Source organism: Nyctibius grandis, chromosome 6 (genome assembly GCF_013368605.1).
Source record: "Nyctibius grandis isolate bNycGra1 chromosome 6, bNycGra1.pri, whole genome shotgun sequence".
NCBI classification, from domain to species: Eukaryota; Metazoa; Chordata; class Aves; order Nyctibiiformes; family Nyctibiidae; genus Nyctibius; species Nyctibius grandis.
The window spans coordinates 26,471,314-26,494,952 of NC_090663.1; the positions used below are offsets into that span (position 1 = coordinate 26,471,314).

Consider the following 23,639-nt stretch of genomic DNA (forward strand, 5'->3'; position numbering starts at 1 on the left):
TCACATGAGTCCTAATCCACTGTAGCAGGCAAGCTCATGCTCACTTTAAGCAGGTTAGCATTCCAGTTCAGCTCAAGGGGATGAGCATAGTACTCAAGTGATTTGTTTGATCATTGTCTAAATTAAGAATTCACAATGGCACGAAGAGGAGGTTGTTATATTTCCACATTCTTTGCAGTAGACAAAGTATCCTTCTTACTTGTGTGGGCACATGAAGAAACCACTCGCAAAGTGTTGTTTTACTATTGCAGGATCAAGACATTTAAACCAAACCTTTCAAGCAGTCGATGGAGTACAATCTGAAAGGTAGGATTTTTTTTTTATTCTCCTTGTGTAGGTTTAAAACGGACCATTCATTATTGTAACTTCAGCACTCCACAACAGAGAACATCACTGGATTATTTTCCTCTCCACAGTACTCCACCTATTTTCTAATGATGATGCTTTCTTCTACGAGCACTGATAACAGAACAGGTTCTGAACCATGTTTCTTTCCAGTCCCTAATATTTCTGATGTAACAAATAAAATCTTGCCAGTTTCTAAACTTTGAAGTTTAGAAAAAGATACTGTAAAGAAGAAATACAGGAGTACAAAGTTGACTCATTCTAAGTCAGTTAACACGGGTGAAAAATGGAAGAAGAAAATCTGGAAATGCAGGCAAATGGTACAGGAAGAACAAGCTAAGGCAAGGGGGGAAAGAAAGAGGGGCATTCAGGGAAGGAGAAGAAATTGGAAAACATAAGGATTGATTTGGCTGGAGAGGGAGAACACGCTGACTTCTTCTAACAGTTCCCTTACAAAGAGCTGCAGGTTATTTCATTAAATGATCAAACACAATATCCTGACAATTTTAAGAAAGCTCCTTGATCCATTGTTTTTTGGTTTTTTTTTTTTACAGAAGATAATCATTGACTCATACTAACTGCTTACGGCTTTATCCAGCTTTCTTTGTATTAAGAGAGGCTGATGCTCTGAGCAGTACACCACCACCACCACCACAATACCTGCCACTAGCAATATTTTGGACAATATAAACAAATCACAAGCATTTGAAATATTCAGGGCAAGATGTTTTTTGGGGTCATAAAGGTACAGTTGAATACCACAGCTGAGATCACATATCCTACCTGTCCTCAATCCTGCCTAAAGGCATATATACAAAAAACTCCAATACCTATTCGAAGTACTCTCCATAGAGGTCCAAGCCTATTTTTGGAATATTGCTCCCTTAAGTAAAAATATATGGCATACTTAAAGGATAAAGGCCTGCTAAACTCCAGCAGTGCCCCTTCATGCCCATTTCCAAAAACTCAACAGGGGTGGGGGGGGGGGAAAAAAAAAAAAAAAAAAAAAGCACTGAGCCCATCCACAAAACTGATGTGCAAACAAAAAAGTATTCAATAAGCTAGAATGCCAAAACTACACGAGTTGTACCATTTAGTGCACTTACACTTAATTGTTTTCACAGGTTTTATTATTTTCTTATTTTAACTTACAAGAATTTTATGACATCTAAAACATATGAGGTGCCCACCTTCTTTCCTTTCCCATCTTCCTCTATTCACAAAGTGTTTCCCAGATCACCTAAAGATTCAAAGTCTTTCAACAGCATTTTTTAAAGGTTCTGCTATCTATAGCCCCCAAATTTCTGCAGGCCAACAAATTACTTCTGGGTTTTCGCTGCTGCGCAGAACTCAGGCAAATATAAGAGGCGACAGCTTCCAGCAGATGAAGGATCAATGAAGAGCTTGATTTGTTTAAGAAAAGACTGGACATGGCACTTAGTGCCACGGTCTAGTTGACATGGTGCTGTCAGGGCAATGGTTGGATTCAATGATCCCAGAGGTCTCTTCCAACCTGATTGATTCTGTGATTCTGTGATAGCAGTGTAGTGTGCTGCTATGCTGCAAGCTAGTGGCAGCTATGTGACAGTGTACATGGCATAATCACATAACATAGCTAGGAACCAGCCTGGCTTGCCAAGTTTTTCTCAGACTAAATCCTGTGGCAGTAGGCTGTAAGCCTTCATGCTCAATGTCCAATATTTTCCATTTTCCTAATGTCCCAAGTAGAATTTCTCATTGATATCAGCATCCATAAAACTGATACAATAAAAATGAAATTATTCCAGGAGACTACAAAAATAGTCATTATATATATAAAAGAATACATTCAGTTGAGAAACAATCCACATCTAGAAAATACTTCTATATTTAAGTAGGCTTATAGTCTTCAGCTGATTCTGCAAATGGAAGTCTAAGGAAAAATTACTCCTGAGACAGAAGACAGAAAACAAGCTGCTCCACAGCCAATTGGGCTGACATACAAAATTCAAGTCAAAGGATTTTTTTGCTTCCCTGTCAGTACTGCAAAGAAAATAAAACTGTGCTGTTTCTGGCTCATTCAGCCCCAGAGTAATAAGTATTCTGGAAGGCAGATTCTGTCCTTATTTGCATTCTCCCTGTCCCTTCTGGTGAGAGTGCAGGAAACTAAGGCCACATCATGGCCAGGAGAGAATCTGCTTTGTATTCACATTGCCATATGCATTTTTCATTGCTACAGGATCTCAGGGACCACCATATCAGTTCAAACCAGTGACCTGAGTAATCAGCGATACCCCAATTTTCAGCTCAGTACCTGAGTTTAGTGCTACTTCATGTTTAAGTTACACATCAGTATTGAGATCCCCCAGCTATGCCTCATTGGGCACTCTAATCCATCAGTTTGCTCAGCAGCATCTCACACGCAGCCAAAAAGGGACGCAGCCAAAAAGAGGCATAGCCAAAAGAAAATCTGTCAAGGGCTGGATGCAACTGCAGACACTGACATACTGTTCTTTTCTTCAAATGTACCTTTCTGACCTCAGCATCGGCCCTTCCGCAAATTCAGCTAAAATTTCAATCTGATCTTTCACCAGGGACAGCAACATCTTTCAACTATTGTTATATTTAATGGATGTCTTTGACCTCTCAGCAACTGTTGAATTTTCTCAGTCTTCAAAATTTACCAAAAGCCTTTAATACATCTATGGATCAAGTAGCATGCTTCTATCCTCTCTCTCCAGTTTCTGAGACCTAAATTTATTGATTTCAGTAAAGCGTTTGACACGGTCTCCCACAGCATCCTTGCAGCTAAACTGAGGAAGTGTGGTCTGGATGATCGGGTAGTGAGGTGGATTGTGAACTGGCTGAAGGAAAGAAGCCAGAGAGTGGTGGTCAATGGGACAGAGTCCAGTTGGAGCCCTGTGTCTAGCGGAGTCCCTCAAGGGTCGGTACTGGGACCAGTACTATTCAGTATATTCATTAATGACTTGGATGAGGGAATAGAGTGCACTGTCAGCAAGTTCGCTGATGACACCAAACTGGGAGGAGTGGCTGACACACCAGAAGGCTGCGCAGCCATTCAGAGAGACCTAGACAGGCTGGAGAGTTGGGCGGGGAGAAACTTAATGAAATATAACAAGGGCAAGTGTAGAGTCCTGCATCTGAGCAAGAACAACCCCATGTACCAGTACAAGTTGGGGGCAGACCTGTTGGAGAGCAGCATAGGGGAAAGGGACCTGGGGGTCCTAGTGGACAGCAGGATGACCATGAGCCAGCAGTGTGCCCTTGTGGCCAAGAAGGCCAATGGCATCCTGGGGTGTATTACAAGGGGTGTGGTTAGCAGGTCAAGAGAGGTTCTCCTCCCCCTCTACTCTGCCCTGGTGAGGCCGCATCTGGAATATTGTGTCCAGTTCTGGGCCCCTCAGTTCAAGAAGGACAGGGAACTGCTAGAGAGAGTCCAGCGCAGAGCCACGAAGATGATTAAGGGGGTGGAACATCTCCCTTATGAGGAGAGGCTGAGGGAGCTGGGTCTCTTTAGCTTAGAGGAGACTGAGGGGTGACCTCATTAATGTTTATAAATATGTAAAGGGCAAGTGTCATGAGGATGGAGCCAGGCTCTTCTCAGTGACATCCCTTGACAGGACAAGGGGCAATGGGTGCAAGCTGGAACACAGGAGGTTCCACATAGATATGAGGAAAAACTTCTTTAGGGTGAGGGTGACCAAACACTGGAACAGGCTGCCCAGAGAAGTTGTGGAGTCTCCTTCTCTGGAGACATTCAAAACCCGCCTGGACGCGTTCCTGTGTGATATGGTCTAGGTAATCCTGCTCCGGCAGGGGGATTGGACTAGATGATCTTTCAAGGTCCCTTCCAATCCCTAACATTCTGTGATTCTGTGATTCTGTATATAGAAATACAACCTTACAACCTAACCTGCCACATCATTTCTTCATCACAAAGATTATAGCATAAAAAATGACAAGCCACTTCCTCTAGCTGAATCTGAGCTGGTCTGCAAGACTCGACAAATGGGGCAAATGAGTCACATTTTTCTCTTGAATAGATTCACTGCATCATATACATGACGCACATGAAGTGTCCACTGTCCTCAGGGAGGAAAGTCACAAATTAGCTGTCAATGCTCAGTTTCTAGCCATACCACTGCTATGCCAGTGGGACCCAGATTGTCTGTGGTGTAACACCCAGCTAGCTGAAAAAGAAGTTATCCACGGGGACAACCTGTCCTCAGACCCTATTCAAGCTTCCATTTCACTAAGCCCAAGCCAATCTATTGTATATCACACAGATGTATATCATCCGGTCAGGATAGAGCCTTTTAAGTAGAGTCAGGAAAATAGCATATTTTAAAGGATTTTTTTTCTTCCAACTGCATTATTAATTGTGTTCGCTCTAATACTTTTAGTGTCCTGGTGATGCTTTGGTGAATTTTAAGTGCCCAAGCCCAAAACTGAAATCCACAGCACTCTCTGAAAGTCCACAGACACTGCACTTCCACCCAGGTGTCTAGCTAACTAAAGCTGTTTTCATGGACATATCAGAGCTCCTACCATCTTGACAGGTCTCAGCAAAATAATCTCCTGCAAAGTTCATCTGGGAATTGTAAAATAAGCAGACTATTTGTATTAGGAATCAGGAAAGACTGTCCAGCCAAATACATGATAGAACAGGGAGTCCAAATTAAGAGCAAGAATTTATAATCAAATATCTACATGCTCCTAAGCCAGGAGGGACAAGGCACTTCAGCTGGATACCCAGCCAAGTGTGCTGAGAGCTTATGAACCCCTTGCCCTAGGGTGTGACTAAACCAGGTTTCCTGTGGCCTGAAACCACATAGTGTTGCTGAGGCTCCAAATCCTGGCAGGTGCATTAAGGCCACATCTCACACAGACTAAGAGCACTATGTTCAACCTAAAACACAGCAGCCACAGCAACTCCCAGTCAAAACCACAGAGGAGGTGGTGATTATTTTATGTAGTATTCAAAAAGTTAGATAATTCCCTCATAAATTAGGAGCCCCGGTGCAATTTGAGCCTCAGCCTCAAAGCCATGTCTCACAGCTATCGAAGTCCCATCCTTGATGGTATGCTGTGCAGAAGGCTGCTGAAGCCTGTCCATGGGAAGGGAACTGTTCCAGGCAAAGCATAAGCAAAGAATCCTGTGAATTGTAGCCCCATGGCAGCACTATCTCAGCTCCTGATTCTAGGGCTGTTTCTATGTTAAATATTGTAAAAAAGACATTGGATACAACTAAGGTTTTTCACACCAAGCGTTGGAACCCAAGAATCCATTCTCCAAAGTAGAAAGTCACACAAGGTTGCAAAGAGATAATTTAACCTCCCAAGAGAGATAAGATTTCAGATACAGTTCCTCTTTGTTACATAAAAATTGGCTACAGGTATTTTGAGGCTGCAGCTGTGTTCCCAAACACAGACCCCCCACTTGGGCCTAGCCTAACACAATTACTGAATCAAATACAGTTTCTCTGCTGATTGCTTCTTTCACACATACATGACCATCTGCTTATCATACCCATTTTTTGCCTTGTCATACATTTAGACCACATATCCCTTGGGAAGGAGTGCATTTCTATGTTTGCCTTTGCACAATATGGCCCTGAATATGATTCGGGGTTTTAGGCCCCACTAGAGTACAAGCTATTATATTTTATAGGATTAACAATTTTAAAAGACAGGAAATATAAACTTCAGTAACTTAAACACCAGACAGTGATGTAAGTTTGGGAAGACCAGATGTAGGGAATAAGCTTGGCTGAAGAGGAAATGAGTGTTTTTATGCTACAAGCTATTTTTGTTTTTCCTTTGTGCAAACTAGGTAATGATTGTGAGAGTTTCACCCTTTGCCCCACTCTTCCTTTTAATCATCAAAAATAAAACAAACATTTTTTATGATAAATAATGCGGGCAGAGAAATGCTCTGTGACCTAGTGCTGTGAGTGATGAGGAACTAGTCAGAGAGAATGCATTTCCTCTTAAATATCTTATAAATATTTAAAATCAATTGCAAAGAGCATAACAGGAAAAAAGGACACATTCAGGTCACCTCTAAGTTGTAGCACATGTGCCCTCTAGGGCACTCTACTGCAGTAATAAGGGCCTCAGAAAAAGGTCCACCTTCCCTGTGAGCTGGCCTTGCTTTCTCAGAGGTGTTTACAAAAAAGCCTACAGCTACCAGAGAGATTAGTCAGCGAATGAAACAGTACAAGAATGACTTCAAAATAAAAAACGTTGGCAGAGTGGAAATGGGGATCTATGATGAAAATAAAACATGGGACTTCATATACTGACCAGTACTGTCAGGAAGCCACTAGGGGTAAGGGGAAGACCTGGCTGACCTTACTGGTTCGGAAAGACAGACTTTTTGAGGAGGAGCTAGCAGGACTTAACATAGCTATGCATATTGTTACATTTTTTGGAAGATCAGCTTAGGCAATCACCAAGAGTTACAACTCAAAACAAAACACCTTTTGTAAAACTGATAGCATCTACTTTTCATTACCTTCCTCTTCCACCAGCACACCTGCAAACAAGTGCAGGTGCACTCAAGCTGAACTGGCAGCACTCAGCTTCCCTGCCTTGAGACCTGCCCGCCACTGCATCTTAGTTTGGTGCAAAACAGCTGCATGAAAAAAGCAAGAAGGTGAAGGGGCAAGGTGGAAGTAGAAATGCCATCAGGATCTGATGAAGACATATCTAGATGCCTGGGGGCATGGGGAGAGAGCAATTGTGAAGAAGGGGAGCAGTTTCTGATGATGTATTTGCATCAATTCAGATGCTCCCCATTCCAGGTAAAGTATTTACACTGGCATGTAACAACTTGGAAATATTGCCATTGCCAACTATACTGGTATAGCTTCCTGGTATTACAACTACACATATGTAAGGTAACTAGCACATATTTTTCTAGTAATAGCAGAATCAGGCTAAACCTGACCTTTTCTCAGCTCTTTGAGTGAGAATATGAGTGTAAGCAGATATTTCCATTACTTTGAACATCCTGACTGCCAGAGTTGCTTCTCATCAGATTGCAGCCGGACATCATGCTGGCAGGATGCTTTTCTCCAGTGTTAAGAAATGCCACAGCACACACCCACAATTAGAGGACATAATTGACTTCTGCACAGTAGACACACCTCTCAGCTAGGAGTCTGCACTCTCCCTTGAATGCTGTTATGAATAATCCAAAGATATAATAAGCAGTTTGTACTAGTACTAGTAGTTTACTAGTATAATAAGCAGTTTGTACTAGTAACTAGTGTTGACTGCTAATGTTGTGATCCTGGGACAAAGAGCACAGTAAGTGCACATTTTATCAATTATTATGCACTTAATACATGCATACATTTTCAGATGACACCATGCAGATAGAGGTTAAAATCATAATAGCATTACCCCCATTGGTTATGTGGCAAGTAAGCCATAGTTTGGTGATTAGCTGATACTGTATTGATGGTTCATTGGGCAAGCATGGTGTTTGTTATTTGGGTGTTTGATATTAAATCACTTTGCTCAGTAATCTGAAAAGTGTGGGATTCAGCTAATTCGAAACAATTCTGCTTAAATGTCACTTGGTTTGCTTTTCCCCTTGCTATGACTGCTCGCATACCTTTGTCATTTAAGGATGTTATCCTCTCATGTATCACCTTGATGAAGCAAAAACATGTTGTGATATCAGAGCTATTTCCTCGGTAACAAAAGAACTACTCTTTGTCAGAATAGAAAGCATCAAAATTTATGAAGCCATAACTGAGCAAGTCCTATAAATTCCCAGATAACAAGCAACACATGATTCTGAGGCATGAGAACCTCCAGTTTTTTATACTTGCCCTGGTTAAAACCACTTTTCTCCCTTGAAAAAAAACAAAAGTCTAAATCAGTGTCACAGCTTCGTTGGGAAGAAGCATAAATTATACCCTCAAGTCCTTACACACAAAACCAACTCCAAACTTGATGCCTTGAACAGCACACAGAATACATCAAATTCTTCCCTCATTGAAACAAACAGCCATTGTCTATACACAGTGCCAGTGTGCAATATCACCCAGAAGTTTGACACTTCAGTCACAAAAACACATAAATAATCAGGCCACTGCCTCGAACAACATACAATGCATGGGCTTGATTCAGCCTGGCCAGGCAGAAAAAATGGAAAGAATCATCTTCAAAAAATAAATACATAAATATTCTTCTCAACAACTGAAGACAGTGTAAGGATTATTTGCATTCATGCAATGATGACATCTATTTGTGAAAAACAGCAGATCCAATTTGAAAAGGAACAAGGAGAGAGTGGGAATGGGAGTCAAACAGCTAAAGCTGACTACCCTAAGTCATGACTGTAGTTAGGGCTGTGGCTTGAAGAAGTTGTATACAAGTCTTTGATGGATCTCTCTGTGTCAGCTTCTCTTATCTTCACAGTTAGCTGTACTAGACATGCATGCAAACTGTTCAGTGGGCAAATAAGGCCTCAGTGGAGAACAAAAGTGGCTGGTAGACCTGTGCAACTCCCCAGCTTTGTTTGTAAAGTAAATGAAAAAATGACAGGCAACAATAAACCTTGGCAATAACCTTGTGCTGGCAGGATATCATAAGGCTCTTTCTGGCAGACACTCTGACACTCCTTATTCCCAAACACAGAGCCTGCTCCCCTCAAAACAGCAGGGTAAACCAAGCTGCACCAGGAAAAGCACTTGCACAGTTCCCTTTTCTTGCAGAGCAATGCAGACAGCAGGGACTGCAGGGTGACTCAAAGTCAATTCACAGGTCATACTCCGTCAGCAGGACAGCACAGCCAGATATCTCACTAGCGCTGGACTGCAAGACGGCTAATGCACAGAAACGACACTTCAGTGCTGCACTTTAAGAAAGTGTGAACAATGAGACTGATGTCAATTCAGCTACGGAAAAACAGAGAGACAAAAAGAGCGCATGAGCTGGGACCTGCTTTCTGTAAGGGAGCATATTATGATATTTCCTCAGGTTAGTTCATTTATTTTAGATTATATATGACAATTCAGTTGTTCCCTGAAGCACTTTTAAAATAAATGTCCACACTAAGATTCAGTGAGGAAAAATGAAAGTAGATAGATTTCAGTCCAGCTTTAAGTATTGGTCTCAATGCAGAGTTAAGCACAGACTTGTTATCAAGTTGTTGCCTCTGTTAACAGCTATGCTAAGACGAGAGTTGCCAAAGACTCTAGAGACTCGATGAAAAAGATCAGGCATTCTATGCCACTTTAATTTTCACAATTTTTTGGGTTCTCACCTATACGTTAAATATGACTATTCCAGCCAAATTGGTCCGTAACCTTCAGGTACAGGAGTAGAACTGATTTGGAGTTTTGTAGGAACATATTTTGTTTTCAGAAGACATTCATCTGTCAGCTCCAAAGGTTTTATCGGTGGTGTTAGTCTCCACAGGGCATTGTAGAATCATAGAATAGTTTGTGTTGGAAGGGACCTTTAAAGGTCATCTAGTCCAACCCCCCTGCAATGAGCAGGGACATCTTCAACTAGATCAGGGTGCTCTGAGGATTCTGGCCTGAGGATGGGGTTTTTTCCCTCCCTCCCCCTGCTTTACAGGCCCTCTGGCCTCAGAATAGTGACTAAGGTCAGGAAAAAAAACCCCACAGGATTTGAAACTTTCTCTGTATTTTAAGCAAAGTGAGACAGTTCTTACAGATTATATTCATCCAATAGTATTGATTAGCCTGCACAGCGTGTGGCTAACAATGTTATGTCCCCACTCGCTCTTCCTTTACAACCTTTTCCCTGTTATCCTCTCTCTCCCTCTACCACAGGCTGGTGATTTTTTCTACCGCATGTGTACTAATTTTCTAAACTTCTAAATATAGTTCTTCTCAGCTCTACCATCTGTCCCACAATCTTTCTGTGCCTCTTTTGTATTATCTGTCATCCAGATCAATTGTTCCTCTGCCTCTACCCCTCAGGAACACATTGCACTTCCCTCCTCCAACCTAGAAACACCTGACCCTTTCTCAGACCTTGGCACATGCTGAAGACAGCCTCTGAAATCTTCTGAGAAGTGTGAATGCCTACTCAGCACACATGGCAAACTGCATCTCCCACTAGGAGAAGCTTGCCAATTGCTAGAGCTCTCTAAGGTTATTCCCACCCCAAATTCTTTCTGTTCCCTCCGTACATATTTCTCTGCAAACACTTTCTCTTCCCACATTTGCTTCTGTGAATATGTCTCCTAGCTGATTAGCATTTGGCATCTATATGAGACCCTGCTAGCGAAAAAAAAAATCCACTAAGTAAATTGTGTTTGTGTCAGTAGTGAGGCAGCCAGGCTTAATTTTGATGAGTGAGGGTTTCTGTCCATTGCAAAGAGACTGGTATCTCAGGCTCGTACCCTGAGATCAGACAGGTTTCACTGAGGAGCCCAAAACACAGCAGACTGATGGGAAAGACACTGGTCTAGTCCGAAAGGTGCCTCTACTGGAAAAAGTGAGCAGAAAGAGGTGCCCCAGGCCCCTGGGAGATGCATCATTCAGGCTCAACAGACCAGATAATACATTTGTAGGAAAAAAAGCTCCTTACTTTGTAATCTAGAGCGAGAAAGGATGGAGAAGAGAGAAAAGCCAAAGAAACAGCAAAAGCTCATAAAGCACCAGGTGTGGGGAAGGAAAAACCCGAACATACAAAAAATACCCCAACTGGCTTAAAAAGAATGACCCAGATCAAAAGTCACCAAGCCAGAGTTTATCAATTTGAGACCTACTAGAAAAGCTATTTTAATATGCTCTCCCCTCAGCTTTCTGCCTCTGCTCCTGGAGGGGTTTTAAAAAATAAATTAAAAAAAAAAAAAAAAATCAAGACAGAATTAAAAACACACCATGAACAAAAATAAGATTGGCCTTTTTCTATTTCTATGTAAACTTCCAAGAATATCAGGAAAGGCTGTCAAACCATTTTTATTTCTCAAAAATATTTCTCCTTCCCTTTTCATGACATTATCTTTCATTCACCTGTTGTTCATTCATAACACAGCTACAGTTTAAATAGAAGCTATGTTATTACATAATTTAAAATCATATATGTTGTGTTTATCAAATCTGATAAAGCAAAGCAGACTTCTCTTAAAGCACATTGTGGCTTGAAATGTAAGGTTACGTTTTTGAGTCAGACGCTATTCTTGTTATCCTCACCAAGGTCTCACACTAAGGAAAGTCCCATTTCATTCTCTTAGCAGGTGCCACCATAAAAATATTTAACAGCCTCCCCTTTTTCAGCATTTGTTTTACTGATGGGATTGCTGTTCTGCTCTCCTCAAATTGTCTAATTTCTGCCTCCTTAATAACCATAGTAGGATTTTTCAACTGATTTTAACATAGTTGCTCTTTTGTATCATCTTCATTTAAAGGAAGAAAGTCACTCTTTCATAACATCAAGTCTTCCCGGTCTCTCCGTGAACACTCTTTTAATACACTGCAAGTACATTATATGTAGACTATCTTTTGCATGGTCAAGTAAAGGTCTGCTTGGGTGGCTGGGGGAAACGCAGAGTTGGGCCTCTTCCATCTCCTTTCACTGATGAAAAGTATCGTCACTGAAGCAAGCACTGACACTGAATATGCAAACCACAAGGCTATCCTACTCTCTCATCCTGCAAGAATCTGACTGTTTTGTAGAAACTGGTACAAGCTCAACCTCAGAGACACACTTTAGAAGATTCAGCAGCTACTCAAAGCTGGAAAGGGAGAGTTCAAAGTTAAGCAGAGTAAAAAAAAAATTAATTCTAGGCCTCCTTCACTCCTGTCACCTGAACAGCTCCATGTATTAGTGCTCAGGATTAAGTGACTGCATAATAACCAGTGACAGAAATTTACAGGCTTTCAGGAATTTCATGATTGAGAAGGAATGATGTCTAGGATTAATGGCAGCTTGATCTGAATTCTGAAGATCTAAATGTTAAGCCAAGCATTTTACTGCTGCTGTAGACAGGCAGCCTTTTTTTGGGGGGGTGGGGAGAAACTAGTCCCCAAAGTGTTCTACAAGGAGCATTCCGCATCACATCATGTTCATCTGAAATTATCTAATCAATTTAGCAGCACAAAATATCTAACAGAATAAACATCTTATAAAAAGGCAAAAATTTTGAACATAAAAGGATGCAATGTTTCTAAACCCAGTATCACATAACATATCATTATCCATTGCTTGGGCTCTCTAATCCTTTTTTGTTGCAAGTTTGCAGCATGTGCTTGATTCAAACTGCTCCAGACAGAAGCTTATTAATACTACTTATCCATTAATGGAACTACGAACATCACACAATACACAAGTCTTTAGAGCAAGGTACCTAAAACAAGATAAGTAGGATTAAAGCATGCCTTTTCATGCTATAAAAGCAATTTGTTCCCCAGAATTATTTTCCAACTTGACTTGAAAGATTATTATAAATATGGAAGAGTAAGGGGGGAAAAAAACAAACCAGTGTTCAGACAGTGACACTGTAAAACCATATTCCTGTTTCAGGGATGTGAAATAATTTATAAGATAATACAACATAAAGTATTTTCCATATGTGATATTTTATTCATGCCAGAGAACAGATCCAGTTGTAACTAATAATTGGAAAAGCTTAACGCAGTAGCTGCAGAGATAATTCAAACAGTAACTGTAATTTAAAAAAACAACCAGGAAAATGCTTCCTATGAAAACAACAACAGTAATTTCCACTTATAATTGCTTTCTATGATGATCACAAGCATCTTTACAACAGAATACAGGACAGCAATTAGCACTTCCCAATGGTTAAAACCTATGAGCAAGATTTTGTGCTTTAAAAAAAAAAAAAAATCACGAAAAGTTATAAATAAAAGCACTGAGCACGAAATTTGTCAGACAAAAGCTTAAACAGAAGCAGCCTGACCTGAAGCACCCAAGCCCAGCTAGAAGCAGTATCTGTTCTCAGAACTGGTCTGCATACAAACCAGGACTGGTTTCACCAAACCTATAAACTTTAAAGCAAAGCCAAAAGCTGCGTGGGCATTTCAGTGGGCTCACGTGGCAACTGACAGCAACTGAAGTTATCAGGATCTAGCAGAGCTGAAATAATATTTGCATACTCTTAGCCCATGGCAAGCATGAGAGATGGTAAGAGCCTGTATCACAGAATCACAGTATCAACCAGGTTGGAAGAGACCTCAGGGATCATCGAGTCCAACCGCTGCCCTGACACCACCCTGTCAACTAGACCATGGCACTAAGTGCCATGTCCAGTCTTTCCTTAAACACATCCAGAGATGGTGACTCCACCACCTCCCTGGGCAGCCTGTTCCAATGTCTAATAACCCTTTCTGAAAAGAAATTCTTCCGAATGTCCAACCTGAACCTCCCCTGGCGAAGCTTGAGGCTGTGTCCTCTTGTCCTATCGCTAGTTGCCCGGGAGAAGAGGCCAACTCCCACTTCACTACAACCTCCCTTCAGGTAGTTGTAGACTGCAATAAGGTCACCTCTGAGCTTCCTCTTCTCCAGGCTAAACACCCCCAGCTCCCTCAGCCGTTCCTTGTAGGTCAGACCCTCTAGACGCTTCACCAGCTTGGTCGCCCTCCTCTGGACTCGCTCCAACACCTCAACATCTTTCTTGAAGTGCGCGGCCCAGAACTGGACACAGGATTCAAGGTGCGGCCTCACCAGTGCCGAGTACAGAGGGACGATCACTTCCCTAGACCGGCTGGCTACACTATTCCTAATAGAGGCCAGGATGCCATTGGCCTTCTTGGCCACCTGGGCACGCTGCTGGCTCATGTTTAGCTGGCTGTCAATCAGCACCCCCAGGTCTCTTTCCTATAGGAAAGAGTCTCCTTTTTCTCTTTTTCCTATAGGAAAAGGCTTAACACAATCCAAGTTACACTGCATTTCCCATGAACACGGATCACACGGTGACTTATCTAACACGTGGTAACCTGCCAACCACTGAGACCTGAAAGTTGAGTCTATCAATGGCTGGTCAACTTCAAGCAATTTTTATTCTTTCTGTTTAGAAGCAGGTTTAAGCTAAAACTAAAGATGTTAGTCAAACCAAAACAAGTGTCCATGTAAGGCTTAACTCACCTGAATTAGCTTCAAATTAGTCTTAACCTAAAGAAGGGCTATAGCTAATTCAGCTTTCAACATGATCAAAACAAATTATGTTAAGAATTCCTCTTTGGCTGGAAAAGATGGCTACGCCAGCCAGCTCAAATAAGCCCCGTATCTATTCAAACCTGTCCAAACGGCTTTGTATTGTAGAGCAACTGCACAAGGAAGGTCAGTACACATGACCACCTCACCAGTTATTGCATCCTCTGCAGATGAAAAATCCTGTATCAGAATTCCTGCTATGACATTGGTGGGGGGTGACAACACAGAGCATGAGATCAGCAGAGATGTGGAAGGGGGAGTGCATTTAAGGAACAGAGAGAAGCAGCACCAAGCCAGAGGAAGCAAAGCAGCTGGCTTACAAGCCATCCCAACAGGCACCAAGCTACAAGGAGCTGGCTACTCCTGATAGAAGTTTCTGCTCCAAAACAGTTCATGTGCAGACAAGGACAAAAAGCATAGGTAGGAGCAGCCATACACTAGCTAAAACCAGCTGCTGAATGATTGCGGGCCCTTAGAGGCTCCAGGAATGAGGGGCTTGACTTCAGGCATTTTGTTCAGTGCTAACACCAGAGGAAGTAAGATCTTAGAGGAAAAAAAGTGAGACAATAAGTCCATGCAGTTCAGCCCATGCCTGGTAAGAATAAATCAATACTACTTTCCTTTGGTGTTTTGTGAATAAATCACTCTGGAAAATACCCTGCCCTTGCATCGTCAATTTCTGTTTTATGGGAAATGAGCTACTGTCCTTAGGCAATGGCAAAAGTATGTGAGGTTGTGGAACATCAAGAGAAAAAGAGTGAGCATGAGTAACAATGGACGAAACATATTAACAACTTGTCCTGACTGGATTAACTTGAAATAAGATAGCCCCAACCCAAAAAGAATACTCCTTTTTCTGGGATTTTGGGATGTTCAGATCTGTGTCTTCACTTTAGGTTCAGAACATAAAAGTTTTCAAGGGTCCAAATTAGCAAACTATTTCTTCCCATAATAAAAGACTTTGGTATATGAACCATGTAACAGATAGCTCTTAGCATCTCACTGGGTCAGACACTGACACACATACACAGAAAGCTTGCAATATACAGAGAGGCAGCAAAACGCAAACACTCTGCTGGCTCTAGTCAAACTCTGAAGAATTTACTGTAGTAAAATGCAGGTGCAACACACTGCATATAATAAAGTGCCAATCCCAGCAATATGTCTGTGTCTAACAGAGTTCCACAAAAATCCTGTCCTCAGTGCTCAGTAGCTGTCACAGAGCCAACTGAGTGGGGACAGGAGTTACTAGGAAAGAATAGATCTGTGGTTCCCCACACCTTGAGAACTCTGCTTTTGTGGTTCCCACACCTCATCTAAGAAGGATGTCAAAATGCAAAAGACCCAGAGAACCACCACGAGGACAATCTATAGGCATGAAACAATGTCAGTATGGGTAACACTTTAAATAGATGAGGATTCTTCAGACTGCACATCAGAACTGAAGCGGCAGTACAGGACCTGTATTATAGTGACCACAGGACATGCTGCTCACCAACTTTTCGAATACAAATACTGCTAGTACAAACCAGGTTCAAGTCAAATAAAAGCAAGTGCTTCTTCACATAGGCAAGGCTGGGCTGTGAAACTCACAAGTAAAGGATGCTGTAGATGCTAGTAGTTTACTGGAGTTTAGAAAACAACTCAACAAATTCATGGAAGAGAAGTCCATCAATAACTGCCAAATAAAAAAAAACACACTACTTTCTCATTTAGGAGTCTCCAAATCATAAAATTGCTTAGGAAAATATTCTGGGGGAACACCACTATCTGTCTAAGAACTGTTAATTTCTTCCCCAGATTTTTCCCCAACTAAAGTCCACTGTCAATGCAAGATAGCAGCCTAGAAAGACCTTGAACTGTACTGCATCCATTCTTGTGTAGGAATCTTTCTTTTTAGCTAATAAAACCCTTCTAAACATAAGCATAATTTTCAATGCAATTGCCCATACATTAATTTCATAATGCTTCACTCACTTCCCCTCTCCCTTGCCTTCCCTCTCTCTCTTTTCAGATTAAAGAAAATCCAGATGGGGTGCAGGTGCTGCAAAATGATACAAAGGTACAACAGAACGAGAGTTGCTTAGACTGAATAAAAGAAATGCATTAAAACATGTGTCTGTGCTCCCCTACAAAATGTGCTCCCCTTAAATTAAGCCTATTTATAAGGTTGGAGTTTTCCCAAAGTTTACAGCATCTTTAAAGTCATGCCAGAGCGTAGGCATACTGATTTCCTGTGAATGTCCTTTTGATTTACTGTAATTGAGGTCAATTTCTATAATTCCTATCCCACAAAAAAATTGTGTGGCTTTGAAAACTCAGCTTCAGCAAAGCTTTTTCTGATTTAGGTAGCAGGAGCTTCCCTCAGTTCTGTAGAACGAGGAGCACAGACTTTGTCAGATCCTCCCTCTCTCCTAAGTAATGAAAATGAACTACAGATCCTTGCTTCCACCTTAGCTTTTAAATGTAGTTAGTCATGGGAACAACTCCCACATTAAAAGTCTCCCTGAAGAGGAAGACTAGGTAGTTTTAGAAAGACAACACTTCAGCCCCACTTGATGGTTACTCCTTCCCTTGGCCACATCTCTAGAACAAGTAAGGAAGTGGGAAAGAAAACTGGTGCTACAAGAGAAAAAGAGGAGATAAAGAAAAGAGAAAGGCTCTGGAAGAAATAGGTGAAGGAAAAGTTAGGAGCAAGAGGAAAAATTAAGTAAGAAAGAAAAAAGGAGGGAACAAAAATTTTAAAAAGGACTTGAAAGGAAGAACACCAGGGGAAAAAAGGGAGATATTTTAGCAACTACATGAGGACATATTAATTAACAATCTATGTGATGACTACTCATTGGCTAATCTACCCCCCCGAGAAAATAAAAAATAAAGTTGGAAACACGTAACAACCAGCACAAGGTTCTCCAACAACCTCCTTATGTCACTACAGGGTTTAGTTACAGTCAGTCCCAGGAGACAGAAGCCTACACCATAGTTCAGCATTTCCATTCAGGTTAGCTCATTCTCAGGACCCCAAGTAAAGCTTAGTGACACCCGTTCCTCAAGATCTCCAGCTTAAAAATTAACCTTAATCAATATAATTAGAAAAAGGATTAATGGCATAATTAATATTTCCTCTACAAATATTCCTTACTCCAGCTATATTTTTGATCCAGAAGAAGCAAAATCGCCTGGATGCATTCATGAAGTAAACAGCTACAAACACTATGAGCAAGACAGCAATAAATTAAAATTCAAAGAAAACAGTGACATTCAAGAACACAAAAATGAACTCCAGAAGGATGAGCTAAACAGAATAGAAAACAAAGATCAGGTAAATAGTACAAAAGAAACTCTCTGGAACCACGGAGGCAATGACTTTCAAGAGGATGGCCTCATGAAGTGTGCTGCAAAGCTTGATGTTGCAGTCAATGGTGGCAACTCCTGCGCTGGAGCACACCCCATGCTCAATCCCAACACAAACCCAGTGAAAGAAGCTGGTGAACAGGGAACATCCAACCAGTCAGAGTCTTCTTCAGCCAACAATAGAGACTTTTACACCAAATCAAATAGGTTTGGCCAAGAACTTGACCTAAAGGCAGGCAGGCAGAGGAAGGCAGCCTGCAGTGAGCCAAACATTATTCAAGATGGGAACCCCCAATCTGCAGAAGATAGCATTGTCCTCAAAGGAAGGACAATACTGGAGACACAAAACAATGCCATACAACTGCCAGATATTGATTATCCCCAAAATGGCAATCAAACAAGGAACTATGTTGAAAAAGATAGCTTTTCAGCCAACTGTGCACAGTCAGACCAAAACACTGGGCCTTCAGCAACACAGGACCAGGACCTTTGTGTAACCACACCTTCGCCTATGAAGGAAAGCAGTATTGAACCTTTTAAAACTGACTCCGCAAGTTTGAATGAGGGCATTCCTGGTGGTATCACTGCCGTGGCTGTTACCGAAGTAGCACAGGCACCCACACACCCCAACCACACAGACATCAATGGAGAAATTGAGGAGGAAGATGCAGAAGTAGCAGCAGCTCTGGCTGCACTGGAAGCTGCAACTGCAGGGGAAGACCTGGAAGATGATGACGAGTACTAGATGAAGGTTTCTTTCCAATACACTGGGTAAGATCCATATTTTATTACTGGATCTATATGAACACATGTACAGCACATGTGTACAGCTGTTATGAACAGCATATATAAAAGGAGTTGGGACCAAACCTCTGTTGTTTCAGCTGTTTTAACAGCCTTTTAATTTCTCCTGCCTGAGGTACACAAGTGCTCCCTTGGCTAATGGTAATACTAACACTCTTCTCTATGGGGCCAACCAGGAGGGCAAAACATAATTTCTTCCACACAGGATATTCTGCTTTATACTCACCTCACCTGGACTCATGCAAACGGTTCCTTTGGTTTTGACCCTCAAGAGGGTCTATACACACTGCATGTTCCAGGTTCAGAAAACTTTCATTATTTAAAACAGAACTATAAAAGCCATGGAGTTAGAAACCGCAGATTTTCATCATGTTAACACAAAAAAATAAAACTGACCCAAAGTTCTATGATCTAATGAAGTATGAAATAGGGAAGGCAGCTTGGCTTGCGCTTCAGTTCCATTCTGAATTAAGCCTAAATCTGTGCATGTGCAGTTGGCATTAGGATGATAACCTCATCTCTTCCCTCACACCTCCCCTGGACTTTGTTTGATACTCCAAGTGACCTGCTTTTGTTCATTAACACAGCAAAAGCCTAGCCAAATTCAAGAGAGTGGGTAACCTTCTGTTGGTTTAATGAGCTGAAGTAGCTCACGTAAGAATTGCATGAACACTATCAGTGGTGCTGGAGAGGTATCAAAACTCAGTCCTACCAGTTTGGATAGATTAAAACCACTGTGAAACTACAGCCTGGGACCTCTCAACTCTTGCTAAATTTTCCAGGTACACATCGCTTGCCTTAGCAATACAGTTTGCAAACAGGTTGTGTCTCAGACTTCCCCAGCAAGATGCGTTTTGTTTATGGACCCATCTCTGGCTCTGCTGCAGTCCTTAAACTTAAGCGCAGGAAAGGGATTGACCTTCCAAGTTGAATTAAGCATAAGACCTGAACATATCAGAGCTGCATTCCTGGAGTGTTTACCCTTCCTCTGATCTTCAGACTAGTATGTTAACCTTTCTTGTGGGAAGCAAAGGAGATAGATACCAACTTGGTGCTGCCATTTCATCAAAAGAAGGATCGTAATGGTTGAAATAGAAAGTGCTTGACATTTTATACTGAAATTTTGTGGTTTCTGAGTCTGTTATAAACTCTTAATAAATTTTTTTAATCATATGAACAATCATCTGGTGACTTTTGTGCTTTATGCATTTTCTGATTATATAACAGTTGCATAAAAAGTACTATAAAACACATACTTCATTCATTAGATATATGAAAAGCACTGTCTATGTATTTGCCAACAGTATATGCTGAATCCTAGTCTAACCATTAACACACGTAAGGATCAGAATATCAGGAGGTGGGTTTTAAGTAATGTGTAGATATTTCTATTATTTCTATTCAAATGCAGATTACTTCTTTTCCTCCAAATACTGGAAGATCAAATTAAGATTTCAATTTCTCAAAATATGAATGATATCCCTAAGAGCAATTAAAAAACCTAGAGTCCTACCTTCAAGAGAACTAAATTCAGCTAGATGAAAGCCACCACATTGCATCTGTAAAAAAAAAAAAAAAACTTTGTGTTTTTAAAGTATGGTAGTACTGTATCATTTGATTTTTCTACCACTTTCCTACTTCAATAGGCCCTTCTAACCATTTTCATAAGTGCATACAAGTTTTACATGCACATTTGTGTATCAAAGATTACTATAATACTGAATGACAATGGAAGACTACTTGCACATTGCATGTTTACTCGTTATGGTTATGACAGGACACAGCATATGTCTGCTTATATATTGTGAGGGCCCCAAGGGCACCACCAGGCCTGACTGTCCCCCAGGGGCTCCCCCCCCGCCCCGCCCTGTCCAGGGCCCAGGACTCGATTTCAGCCACTCAGGGCCATCAGACCCTGCCCCAGCTCCCCATGGCCCTGCCCAGCCTGGCTGCGGGCCCCACCAACCTGGGCCTACCTGCAGGCCGACAGCCCGTCCCTCCCTCGGCCTGGTCGCAGGGAGGTGCCCAATGCCCAGAGCTGGGCTTTCCGTGGTGCCCCCAGCCTGTCCCGGTGCTCCCAGCCTGCCCCGCTCCCTGGCTGGGGCAGTGGGACAGGCCCCGTCTGCGAGGCCCAGCCCTGTCATCCCCAGGGGAGCCTCCACTGCTCCCCATGTCCCAGCTCTAGGGAGCCACTGGCCCCTGCTGCACCATGACATGAACCATGAAAAATTATTTAAGTAAAAAAAATGTTAAAGAAATAAATGCAACAAACGCCACAGGAAAAGTATCCGATTTTTCGGTATCCACTTGATTAGATTTTTCTAAACTGAACTCCAACCTGAACTTCGAGTGCAAGTCACAGCAATTTTTGTCTTGCTCCCCAAGAACTAACAGTCGCTAGAGGAGAGCACCTTGTCCCCATGGATGGTCAAACCCAGCTGGCGCCCCGGACGCTCCAAACCAGGCAGCTGTTCTAGGGGCTGCCCGCAATCGTGGACCACCCGACTTAAATCCTCTGCAAGAGATCACCTGGGCTTCAAACGTCACATTTCTTGCAGCCCAAGTGCCCATTGTCTTAAATGTAAGAAAGACAAATTGTAAAGCAAGTATATTCACTGCATCGGAAATAACTGGTCAATGCTTCTCTTAACCTATTTTAAAAAAAAAAGTCAGGCATATGCATACCTCGAATCTGCAGGATATGGAAAGCTTCCATAAAATAAACCTATGAGGTGTCACCAACATTCAGACTTCTCTTACCTGCTATTTAAAAGTGCCCAGTGCAGTTGTTTGGGGTTTTTTTTAAATATATATGTTTTTTATATTCATATATGTGTTTATTTCCCTTAAGCTCTACCATGTCACAGCTGAGCATCAGGAATTTTTAGCCATTTCTCAGACTGCAGTACTCTTTTCACAATAAGTGTGAAAGAGAATCAATTCTTTCAGAAGTAATTTTTAAATACCACACACAATTTCCTTCATAAAAATCAGCTTTTAAATATTTTTCTGAGAACCAAATCTTATTCAGCTCCCGCAGATGTTGATGCAAAGAAACACAAACACTGCCAGCTTGAACAACCCATTTTGCTCAGACAATTGCGAGAGTAAAATTTAGTATCTTGAGAAAATAAAGTCACCAAAAAAAAGTTACTGGAATCAAGAGTAAACTGTGTATTTTAAGACTTCTCTCAAAAATGACACAGCTTTTAAGACACCTCTTCCTCTTTACCCCAGACACCATAACTTCAGATACCAATCAACTATGTTTCCTATATTCAGAGGGCTCACTTATGAAGTAGAGTTTAAACGTTTCAGTTTTCCTTTGATACAATAGGAATTAATGAGGGAGCTGGTTGGGCAATATCCATTTTTCATGTTTTTATATTTGATGTAATTCAATATAGGTGAGTGTGAAGACATATATAGCAATAAAGAACAGGCAACAGGATGGGAAACTATTATAAGAGCTAGTATTTCTATGAAAGATTTTGCATTGTGAAAGCTCATGTTTTACTTGTTATTCTCCAAAGCTAGTAATACAGCTTAAAGTGAAATGGTAATCTTTCCGTATATAAGAGACATTGAGTAAGAGTAAGCTTAGCACCTTCTCATTTAGCAGTGAGTTACCATTGGTTTATGAAAAACTTTTCAGATCACTGCAGAGATGCCAGATGTGACAACAGGAGTGGAAGTTGGCCCAGTCCACCCAACTCAAGGAAGTTAATTACTTCCTAGTAAAAACGTTATGGGTGAAGTTTGTTTACAGAGCAACAGAAGAACCCAAAATCTGGTACTGCAGAATTCTTCAGTTCAGCAAACAAAACCCTAACAAGAAACCAGGAACCTGGAAACAGATAAATTCCACAAGGATATTTTTTTTCCTTTTAAAGAACAAAGACAATCGCCTTGGCAAGCGTTGCTATGGAGACTTCCCATTAAAAATTAAAATCCAGAAATAGAAAGTCTATTATTTTGTAAAAGATACTTCAGATTTGATTGCTTTAAAGTACTCTAAAAATACCATTTCTTATCATAATTTAAATCATGAAATGAGAAACGCAGACTTAAAAACTAAAAAATTAATCCTGACCTTATGCTGTATTTGTAGTTTCAATTTCCTAAAAGTGATTTAATTTTCCAAAAGATTAATTCTTGCTGATGTATCCCAGTTTGCTAAATGAGAATAGAATATCTCAACATTTAAGGCCTGTGTATATGGTATTTCATACATTTATTCAAATGCCTATATTGTACATTTTAATTATGTTGAAACAATGAATCTTAATATATTATTTGTCTTGAATTGTGATCTCTCTCCTTGCGTGTAGATGGAAATTGGAATCCATCTAAATTGCACAAGAGCATCACTTCAAAATTAAATGTATTAGAACTTCTTTAACATGCTGAATACACAAGAAAGTAAATTTATCAGAGTTGTTCTACATTAAAAACTAATTTATTTTTAAAGGAAGTTTTATCAACAGAATTGCAGACATTGCATCCTTCTAGGTTTCAGAACACCTATATCATACAATGTTTAAGAGTAATTGTTAGAAGCAGATTAAGACTTTTTTATTGGTCTTTCCAACACAAACTGCCCTTGGCAAAGACCATTTTTTTCCCTTACCATCATGAATTCAAAACAGGAACTTCTCAGCTCCTTCCCTGGCCAGGCTTTCCAAATTTCATGCATTCACATACACAGCTAGAGACCTCAGTTTCAGGACTCCCTTCTCCATTAACAATTGCACTTGGCATCTCAGGGAGGTTTGTTTTTAAACTTTCCTTCATTTTGAACCTTCACAATCATTTTCTAAATTTCAGATCAGGCAATCCTTGAATTGAACTAGTTGGATAAAGAGAAAACAGGAAATACTGCCTGCACCTACAAATGATACTACTACTGACCGACCGCTTCTGCAAACTCTGTCCCATCTGCTTTGGGACTTTTTCCATTCCGAACA

At 41.1% G+C, this 23,639-nt stretch overlaps 1 protein-coding gene across 1 annotated transcript; it reads left to right on the plus strand.

Moving 5' to 3' along the window:
- Positions 1 to 211: 211 nt before the first annotated feature.
- On the plus strand, positions 212 to 18,613 carry C6H4orf19 (chromosome 6 C4orf19 homolog). Its single transcript, XM_068404275.1, has 3 exons — positions 212 to 306; positions 16,529 to 16,576; positions 17,662 to 18,613. Exons 1-3 carry the CDS (start codon positions 212 to 214, stop codon positions 18,611 to 18,613), a joined length of 1,095 nt encoding a protein of 364 aa, XP_068260376.1.
- Positions 18,614 to 23,639: the final 5,026 nt, after the last annotated feature.

Coding starts and splice junctions, on each gene's coding strand:
- C6H4orf19 (XM_068404275.1), top strand. CDS start 212: ATGAAGAAACCACTCGCAAAGTGTTGTTTTACTATTGCAGGATCAAGA. Junction 307..16,528: donor GATGGAGTACAATCTGAAAG/GTAGGATTTTTT, acceptor CTCTCTTTTCAG/ATTAAAGAAAATCCAGATGG. Junction 16,577..17,661: donor TGCTGCAAAATGATACAAAG/GTACAACAGAAC, acceptor TCCTTACTCCAG/CTATATTTTTGATCCAGAAG.